Consider the following 9671-nt stretch of genomic DNA (forward strand, 5'->3'; position numbering starts at 1 on the left):
GCCGGGCTGCGCCGACCCGGCGACGCCCCGACTTCCAGGCTTAAGGCGCTCTGCATTCCCTGCGGGCCTGGGTTGCGAGCTCTCAGTTCCCTTTCTGAAAAAGAGCAGGGCTTCGAAAAGAGGAAGAGAGGGCGGAGCTGCGGGGTGTGCCCCGAGGGGAGCGGGGGCCGAGGCTGGAGCCAGTGGGATGGACGCCGAGAGGGCGCGGGGCTGGCAGCCTGTGGCGGCAACAGGCACCCCTCGGGAACCCTGGGAGCAGGCCAGCACTCAGGGCAGGGAGGGCACGCGCGGGGAGGTAGCCAACTTGGAGTGAGGTCAGAGGCTGGCCCTGGACCACTCGTCTTCCAGGTTCTCTAGGCTGCAAAGGCCGGGACGCAGGGGAGACCAACCCGAGCCCTGTCTGGCATCCCCAGCAGGTAGGACATCCTGGGGAGACGCCCTCACCTGGGGGCCTGCTGCCCCTGGGGAAACACCAGGTATCTCAGGCAGCAGTCGCCTCACGACTGACTCAGCCGGGACAGACAGGTGGGAGGGCACAGGAGGGAACAGGTGCTGCCCTGGGAGCCTACATTCAGTCTGGACTCCCGGGTTCGATGCTGGGTACAAATTCTGAGGCTTGGGGCCCCAACAGTGATGAGAAGGTGATGAGGACCCCACCCCCAGGATCCTCTAAATTCCCAAATGCATCCCCAAGAGTAGAAACCACACCAAGTGTTTGATATAATTTTTTTATTAACGTATAATATATTTAATAAAAAATAATATCCACTCTGGCTCTCTCCATTGCAACGGGAAGAGTGGTGAGGAGGGGCTGGCACTGCCCACCCCTAGGCATCTGGGCAAGCCCTGCCTCCGGGGCTCCCCTCCACCCCTGCTCTCCAACAGGCTCTGACCTCCAGACAGACGGTTCAAAGTTACAAGTGCTTTAGGCCCTCCCTTGAGCTCCCCTAGGCCCACCCCTTGTGCAGAATTCAGGGGCCACCTGGACAAATCCTTTGCTTTTCCTCACTCTTGGGATCCCTCATTCACATTAGAAAGAGGATCTTGGGGCAGAGTGGAGTCTACTGGCCAGGGGGAAGGGAGGAAAGGAACAGTGATGGGGCAGGGCCACGGAGAGGGGTGCCCAGGAGGCCCATCATTGCAGCCGGTCACTACGGAATGAGTCCTCCACCGCAGGGTCAGGCAATAGGGCACAAGGGTCACTGAGCATGTGGAGCCCCTCCAGGCCTAGTGGCTCCATGCGCAGCTCCTCCTCCAGCCCCAGCCCCAACCCCAGCCCCGCTGCTGACACCTCGAAGCCAGGCACTCCAGCCAGGGCTGCCGCAATCTCCTTAGAGAAACCTGGGGAGGACTCTCCTGTGTAGGCAGAAGAGATGAGTGAGGACCCATGACCCTCGAACTCCTCTGGGACCCCTCCATCTCCCACCCCATCAGCAAATGTATCATTGCCTCCTGCCGTGCCCTGTCACCACCCACCCGCTCACCTGGAAGAATGATGTTGGGCCCTGAGGCATGGCGGGAACAGTGGGTCAAGTTCTGGTGATTGAGGGCATGAGGGTCCTGGAGGCTACTCACTGGTCCCTCACCCCCTAAAAATGCAGGCCCTTCAGAAAAGCTGGGGGGATCCAGCGCCAGGCTGGTTGATGGGCTCGCCATGCTGAACTGCTCCAGCTGTGGACACACAGACAAACCCTGAGGAAGAGAGCTTCACAGCAGGGTGTCCCGGCCACCCTGCCTGCCCTGCAAAGCACCCCCACTCCTGGACTCCAGGAATAAGAGCAGAGACAGAAAGAAGGCCACAGGCAAAGCAACAGAAGGGAGCACAGGGCCCGGAGTAGGTATGGGTACCATGCCTCCTGCGACACAGCAAGTACATGCCAGGAAGAACTCAGGGCAGAGCAGCAGTCACCAAAGAGCTCACTGGGTGGAGGGAGCAGGAGCAGGGGTCAAAGCAGGAGGAGAGAAGCCTCAGGTAGGCAGTGCTCTGTTATCTGGAGGGAGCGAGGATCTCCCCAATTCAGAGTGCACCAGTGATCCTGCACTGGCCTCTCTGAGCCTCCCCCAACCCCTGCCCTGCTTCCAAGCCAGGGACCTGGGTACTCACGTTTCCCAGGCTGAAGTCACTCATCGGCCGGAGGTAAGACTGCTGCCCATGCCCACTGGAGCCAGGCGGGCACAGTGTACCATAGTGTGGCGGCCGGCCCGGGGGCTGCCCACCTGAGGGCTGCATGGAACAGGCCTGAGAAGACAGCCCTGGCTGCTGCAGAGGCTTTGGGGTGGGTGCCTGGCTGGGCAGAACCAAACTCGGGGGGCTGTATGGGTATGGAGGCAGCCGCTGGTCAGTGGACAGTTTGCTGGTATCCAGGGGGACGCCCTAAAGAGAAGCAAGGAGAGGGGGAGATACTTACCCCTCAGGAACGCCCCCCAGGGGAGCTTGGTCAGGGCTTCCCACCCTGTGAAGCTGCAACCATCCTCAGCGCACACATGACGGTGTTCTGTGGGGGGGTGTTCTGTGGGGTGCCCCGGGGCTGGGTGCCGACACTCAAACACAAAATGAAAGCGACTGAGTGAGGCCAGTGTCAGGAGGCCCCAGGTTCCCGGCAGAGGGAAACTGCTCCAAAGCTGTGCACTGTCACACTGCCTGCAGCAGCAGGGCCCACAGGCAAGCGTCCACATGCACTGAACCTGAGGCCAGTGGCAGGGAGAGCCTACAGGAGGGAGGGAGGTCAGGCCACTCTAAGCTCCAAGGGAGCAGAGCTGTGCTGGCCCGGGCTTACCCTTTCCTCTGGGAAAGGGGCCTGCGTAGGGATGGAACCCGGAACACACATCCTAGGAAGCAGTAGAGGTGCAGACCAGGGCAGGGGGGTGGGGGCTGGGTGAGGGGGTGGGGAGCCACATAGCTCAGCACTGGGGGAAGAGCCCCCTGCTAGGTTCTCAGCCTGCTCCCAACTCTTCCTAACTTGCTGAGTAAGCTCACAGTGAACCTTCCCTCTGGGCAGGGTCCTCATCTGTAACATGAAGAGACGAGGCTCTAGGATCGAGAGCCCCTGACTCTATGAAATTTGTGGAAGGACAGCAATGGGAGCGGGCATGGGACAGGATGGAGGCATGAGAGACAGACAGACAAGGAAAGAAAAGAAGCATGAGGAGAAGAGGGAGAAGAGAAGAAGCAGCTACCATCTGGGGAGCATGCACCTGGGTGGGCACAGCCTAAACATGTCCCGTACGTGACTCCTGTGATCCTTACAACAGCATCCTTGTTTTACAGGTGAGGATGTGAGGCTCACAGCCGGGATACCACCTGTCCAAGGAGACTGCTAGGAAGAGGCGGGGTCGGGACAGGAACCGGGGAGCTTACCCAGGGCTTGTACCCATCAGGCAGGAGGTGAGAGGGACAGAGGAATGGAAGGGGAGCACAGAAGTGAGGAGGGGGTGTCTGAAGAAAGGAAGGTGGGAGGGAACACGTGGCGGGGGGGAAGCCAACGGACATAGACGGAAGGCAGCCACGCATACCTGAGTGATGGAGGACAAGGTGGGTGACATTGTTGGCGAAAACTGTTTGGGCAGCTGCTGTTGGGACCTTCTGGCGTCAGCTGGGCCCGCGGGCAAACTCAGGGGGCTGAGGGGCACGCGGCGGTGGCGGGGGGAGGCTCCAGGGGTCGATGTGGGGTAAGGGGGGGCACTCGGCACAGGAGAGGCAGTGGAGGAGGAGGATGTGGAGGAGGAGAGGGCTGGGGCGCTGAGCGAGGGATGGCCCAGGGAGGCGGTGGGCAGTGCATGGCGGGCCAGGGAGGATGCGGGAAGGGAGGGGTGGCTGTGGGAGCCCTGGAGCGGGGGCTGGGGGCTGCTCAGGGAGGCCTGCAGGTTGGGATTGCTCAGGGAGGACTGCAAGGATGGATGGCTGAGAGGAGAGTGAAGTCCTGCAGACACAGACAAAAAGCAGAGATGCCGACGTTACCGATGGGAGCCGGGCCTTCCTCCGCCCAGAACGGGTAGCAGCGACCAGACTATGAAGGTGGCAGCACGATGTCCTCCCTGCTCTGTCCCTGACCGTGAGCTTGGCATGGCCCACCTGGGGGCTGCCCTCCCTCACGTCTGCCTGAGAGAATGCTGGGGAGGGCTGGTGTGCACGGTCCCTGGGCTCCCAGGTGCGCCAGACCCACACCCCTTCAACCCTCAGCCGGGCAGTGCTCCACAGCACACAGCCAGGACCACCACTCACCTGGCACCTCATAGCCCGAGCCCGGGCCCAGTCCCAGGCCCCCGCTGATGCCAAGGTGGGTCATGGTGTGAGTCAAGTTGGAGGTACTGTTGCCTCCACTCAGGCTGGGGTAGGCTGTCTCCTCAGGGTCCAGGGGGGTGGGCAGTGGTGGGGGAAAGTGCAGATTGGTGAGGTCAGGTAGGGAGCCGCCTGTGTTCATGGCAGGTGGGAGGACAGGCACGCTGGGAGGCTGGTCGGGAGATGGAAAGATGCTGCGGGAGGAGAGCCGTAGATGGGGGCGGTGGTCGGGGAAGGGCATGGAGGCTGGCCTCCCACGTTTCCCTCAGCCCCTTGGCCAACCTCACAGAGGCACCTACTTAATTCCAGGGACTTCACAGGACCGAGGTCGGGAGGAGGATGACAGCTGAGGAGAGATAAAGAATGTGGGAACGGAGGACTGAGAGGGGCCTGTCCCACAGAAGGAAGAGGGCAGGGCATCACACTGACCTTCTTAGCATCCCATGGCTTCAGCAGATGCTCGTCATCTAGCAAGTTCTCCTCAACAGCAGGGACTTGAAAGAGAAAGACTGGCGATGAGAGGGTTGGAGAAGGAGCCAGTCAGACCGGAGAGGGAGCAGAGGCGAGTGGGAGCCGGCCCTGCTTCCAGGCCCGACATGAAGCCCCCAACACCAGCCCAGAGGTTCTTGGGTATCAGGACCCACAAATGGCAAGAAAAACATACCTTTAGAGCCCAAGTCACCATCCAAAAAACCTACAAAGGATGCAGTAGAGTTGGGTACAGTCCATACTTCTCTACCCACTTCGAACCAAAGCTTCTCAGGCTACTCCCTGCCCGGGGCCAGGGCCGTTTACCTCCGCGGCGGCTGGGCAGGATGCCGGGAGGGGCAGGGCCTGGATATGTGTCCTGAGGGCTGGGGTTCATCACACTGGTGTGAAGGGCAGAGTCAGAACTTGTCCTGTGGCGGGGGGGTGGGGGGTGGTGGAGGACATGAGCTGGCACCTGTGCCCGTCTTCCCGGTTCCTGTGCCCTGCTCAGTGGGGGAAAACACTGGCTGGGCTGGGACAGGGTGGGGCGAGGGAGCAGGGCCCAGAAAGCACAGATAAGAGACGTGGCACAGAGAAGGCCAGGGCCATCACCTGTTCAGTGCAGATGGTAGTCGAAACAACTGCCCCTTCTCTGCAGGGAAGTTGCCCCAGGGCATCGTCCTGGGGTGGAAACACAAGGTCATGAGGAGAAAGGCAAACAGACAGGAAAGGGGCTGGAGAGAGCCGTGCAGTCCAGGCCAAGATGGACAGGGCTGGGCACCCAGCGCGGTGCCTCCTTTCTGGTTCTTCTGCTACCTGTGACCCATGACCCCTCTCCCACAATCAAGCTAAGAGATCTGGATATTCTCAACCTGTCTCTGTCGGGACAAGCTGAATGGGAATCCTGGAGCCCAGCAACTGGCCACTGAGGACACCATAGATAGGAGAGACTCGGAAATCTGAGCGTCAGAAACCGTGCAGTTGGCACCCACTTCTGTTGAGAGGCAGTCATTCTTCCTCGCAACACACACACCCCAGCCAGCCACAGTTACCATTGGTCCTGCACTGGCTGGCCTGGGAGGCTCGGCTGCCCGTGTCAACATGGCCAAGACTGGACTCTGACCCACCTACTACACCTGCCCTCACCCCTCCCAGCCCTGCATTATGGAGCAGGTACTGTTCCAAGCCTGCCCAGAGAGCCTAGCCCCGACCCAAGCTCCCCCAAAGACATGTCAGAGAGTAGACAGGAGATCCTGTCTGCCCTAGACACTGACCTCCGCCAGCTGGACTCCGGGGGAGGAGATAGGTAGGCAGGACTATAGGGAGAGCTGTCGACGTGAGCCGCACCAGTTAAGGAGACAAGGATGAGGGGGGCAGAGGATCAGAGACCAGGGGAGAGGAGGATACTGGAGGAGACTGATGAGTCATTTTTACAAGCAAGTACCCCCCCTCTTCCTCAAGTAGCAACGATAGGGCTGAAGGATGGAAAAGTGAACCATGCCCAGCCGAGTTGGAAGAACAAGGGAGAGTAACTGGACAGGGCTTGGGAATCAGGTCGTGAAACCTCAGCGACTGAAAGGGGGACCAAACCCCCTTCGGCAGGAGACATGTGTCCTGCTCTGGCAGCAAAGAGCAGGCTGCACACAGCCAGAGAGAATGAGGCACAGCCACACAGGCTGGATGGCGGCTTTCCTGGGAGGCTGGCATACGACGGGCCCAACCCACAGGCAGTGTCCCTTCACGCGGAATCCCGTCCCCAACCCTGCAGACAGCCCGAATCCTTGGTGAAGGATATGTGACGGGGGTGGCGGCGGAGCGGGGACACCATCCTTCGGGGGTCTCGCTGCACCCGTTCCACCAGCCCGTGGTGCCGCGTGCCCCGGGAGGAGTCCAGAGGCGAGTGGAGGGGGCTCTGCCAAAAGAGATAGGTCAGTCAGCAGGGGAAGCTGCCCGACAGCTTGTGCTCCCCCTGGGCTGCTGTCCACTCACCTGGAACTCGGCCAGGCCACAGCCAATCTGGTTCACGTTGGGCAGAGAGCCGCCGTAATGGGAGCTCCTCGTGTAGGCCAATCGCAATTTTTGGGCCTGTAACTGAGACATGGAGGACAAGTGGGAAAGTCAGGAAAGATTCTGACTACCGTTACTATTCTTTGGCCACTCTGGCCATCTCTCCCCAGGGTATGCCACTATTGTTGGTGCATTTAGGAAAGCTGCCAAAAGAAAAGCCAGAGCTGGGCAGACAGGGTGTGGAATCTGCCCAGCTCTTCTGCAGGCCACCAACAGCACTCATGGCTGGCATTACCCTGCCAGGCAGGGCCTGACACTTTGCTCAGGGCCTGTCCCGGTTGGCATCAGCCTGAACAGAGTCCCCGAGGGCTTGCCGGGAGCCCCCAGGCTAGTCATATGACTTAACTCCTGGGAAGGGTGCCTATTAGGCATCTCCGCTTTCCCTCCCAGATGCGTCCAGGACTAATTGGAACATGAAGGGAAGGCCACAGGTGGATGCCACAGAGCCATTATCAACAGCCTCTTTCCCTCCCACTCTGGAGGGCACAGGCTTCTAGGCTCTGCCACTTGGCCAGCATTAGGAAAGCTATGCAGATCCTGCACCACCCTAAAACATCTAGGAAATGATGGCTCTCCTAGCTGGAAAACCAGTGCCAAAATCAGGAGACAGTTTTCTTCCACCTAGCTCTAAAGCCCCCAAACTGGCAGGGGAGCTTTGAGAAGGGTGGTGAGAGGAGGATCAATAGCCAAGTTAAGCCTGGGCAGAGCCATGTCCCTGGCCTGATCCCCACAGTGGGGAAACGTATCCAGCACTGCAGTGAGAAGCCACAACCCTCAGTCCGGCACAGCGTCAGTCTGTCTACAGATCTTAAGTCCCTCTGTGAGAGGTGAACACCTACTTCTGGGGCTCAACAACTGCAACCAGCCAAAAACTAGACCCAGGGCAGCTGATGAGCTTCGGGGATCATGTAGTGTTGTGCACAGGCCAACATCAGAACTAACTTTCTGTTCCAAGAGGCCAACCCACTGAGTGTAGCAGACACTATATAAACCTTTGGGCCACTCAAGATTGCTATTAATACATGTGCTAACCCCAGCCTCTCAGCAGTAGAGGACCTTAAGCTGTATCTGCCTCAAAGGAGCCCTCTCCTAGCCAGATAACAAGCTAAGCCCCAGATCTCTTATCTCTAGCTTTAGACCCTTGGGTACCGACACCCTGGCCTTGTATGCCCACTAGACATGTATGTGCAGCAGAGGAGTAACCCTGCAGTTGCAAGATGGGTGGAGGGGGCGTTTCGACAAACTGAGGCATTAGAAAGTCAGAGGCCTCAGCTCTGAGCTTTTCCCAGCCCTTCTCTTTGCACACACAAACCCTAAAATCCCACCATGCCTCTGCTGGAGTTACAGTCCAGACAGAGGATAGAGGCCCAAGCCGAGCTTCTTGCCTACCTTCTTGCCTCCACACTCACCATGATCAAAAGCTCCTCCAGGGAGCAGTCAGCAGTTAGATCATGATCCTTGTGGCATTTAGAGGGAGTTGTGTATGTGTGCAACATTTGTTTCCCCACGTCTCTCTGTTCTGACTCCCACAAACTAGGACACACGGTCTCTAGAGACCAAAAGGGGGGGAAAAAACACAAGAAAAACTAACAGGGGAGACAGAAGCAAGAATACAGCAGAACCACAGCCATAGACTCAACCCGTCAGATCAGCAGAGAGCTCTGAACCATCTCCCCGAAAGTTCCTTCTACCTCCCTGCCCTAGGGGATCACTGCAATATCCTCACCTGCTGTTTTGAGAGTAAAGTGTCCCTAAATTAGGACTGCATACCAGCTGGGCAGACTCCCCACCCTCACTCCCTCTGACATCCAGTCCCGGGAAACAAAAAACGAAGGCCAGAGGGGTTCCAAAGCCAACTTTGCCAGGATGCCTCCCTCCTGGAACTATGTGGGAATGAATATCCGCTACACAGAAAAGTCCCTCCAAGGCACCTTATAACTGACCACAAAGCAGCCGTCTTCCTAGAAAGCTCAGCAAACCTAACCTGTCGCCAACTGGTTACCCGCTTCGCAGCTTCAAAATCCCACCTCCCCTCCGCGGCGGCCAGGGAAAACATCAAACACAGTCCGTAAGCAATGGACCTCACCTTCATTCTCGTCGGAAAACCACAAGAAATATTTGAAAAAGGAAGCAAAGGGAAGGGACTCAGGAGGGGACTTCCTGCCCCAGCAGACCCAGCGCGGCGGCGCAAACCACTCAGGGGCCCTTTCCCGGAGGGACGCAAGTGCCGAGAGTGGCCCCGCGGGGCAGAGCGACCGGCTGGAGATCCCCGACTCGGAGGGGCCGGGCCGGGCACCCGGACCATGCCCCCGCCCCAGTGCAGGAACGTCCCCGGGGCGTCGACAGGGGAGCCGGGCCCGCCGCCCCCACACCCCCCCCGCGGCCCTCCACCCGCGTCTCCCGGACTGCCGCGGCCCCGCTCCGCCTCCCTCGCCGCGGCGCCCGCCCCCGCCCCGCCTCCCGGTCCCCAGCTCCGAGACAGCTCTCTGGGCTCCCGCGGCCCGGCGGCCCCTCACCCGGGTGGAGCCGATGTCCATCATCACCTCCTCGAAGGCCGCCGTCTCTTCGGCCTGACGCTGCTTCTGCAGCGCGATCTTCTCGCTAAACTTACGCGGATTGGAAGCTGCGGCCGTGGCCGAGCCGGGCCCGTTCGCGCCCGCCGTCGCCATCTTCCCTGTGCGTCCCTCCCCGCCACCCTCCCGGACAAGCCACGGCCCCGTCGCGGGCTCCGGCTCGCGCCTCCAGCCGCAGCCGCCGCCGCCGCCGCCGCCTCGGCGAGCACCGCGAACCCGGCCCCAGCCTAGCCCGGACCTGCCGCGCGCGGGGACCGCCGGGTACTGTAGTTTGTTTACGTGAC

General features: G+C 60.0%; 1 protein-coding gene across 6 annotated transcripts; it reads right to left on the reverse strand.

Annotated features, from left to right (window-relative positions):
* Nucleotides 1–714: 714 nt before the first annotated feature.
* CRTC2 (CREB regulated transcription coactivator 2) lies at nucleotides 715–9585 on the reverse strand. 6 transcript variants are annotated; one of them, XM_072829621.1, is made up of 14 exons: nucleotides 9331–9585; nucleotides 6737–6838; nucleotides 6543–6659; nucleotides 6022–6083; nucleotides 5360–5428; nucleotides 5075–5178; nucleotides 4944–4973; nucleotides 4709–4773; nucleotides 4579–4625; nucleotides 4223–4473; nucleotides 3514–3920; nucleotides 2105–2374; nucleotides 1485–1671; nucleotides 715–1356 (listed from the first exon to the last, which is right to left on the reverse strand). In XM_072829621.1, the coding sequence occupies exons 1-14, from the start codon at nucleotides 9481–9483 to the stop codon at nucleotides 1136–1138; spliced, it is 2085 nt and encodes a 694-aa protein (XP_072685722.1). In that variant the 5' UTR covers nucleotides 9484–9585; the 3' UTR covers nucleotides 715–1135. The 6 variants fall into 6 exon arrangements, with proteins under 6 accessions (XP_072685722.1, XP_072685719.1, XP_072685720.1 ...); XM_072829618.1 differs by having other exon boundaries at nucleotides 1485–1692; nucleotides 4709–4788; nucleotides 9331–9578; XM_072829619.1 differs by having other exon boundaries at nucleotides 1485–1692; nucleotides 9331–9577.
* Nucleotides 9586–9671: the final 86 nt, after the last annotated feature.

This window comes from Canis lupus, chromosome 6 (assembly GCF_048164855.1).
Source record: "Canis lupus baileyi chromosome 6, mCanLup2.hap1, whole genome shotgun sequence".
NCBI classification, from domain to species: domain Eukaryota; kingdom Metazoa; phylum Chordata; class Mammalia; order Carnivora; family Canidae; genus Canis; species Canis lupus.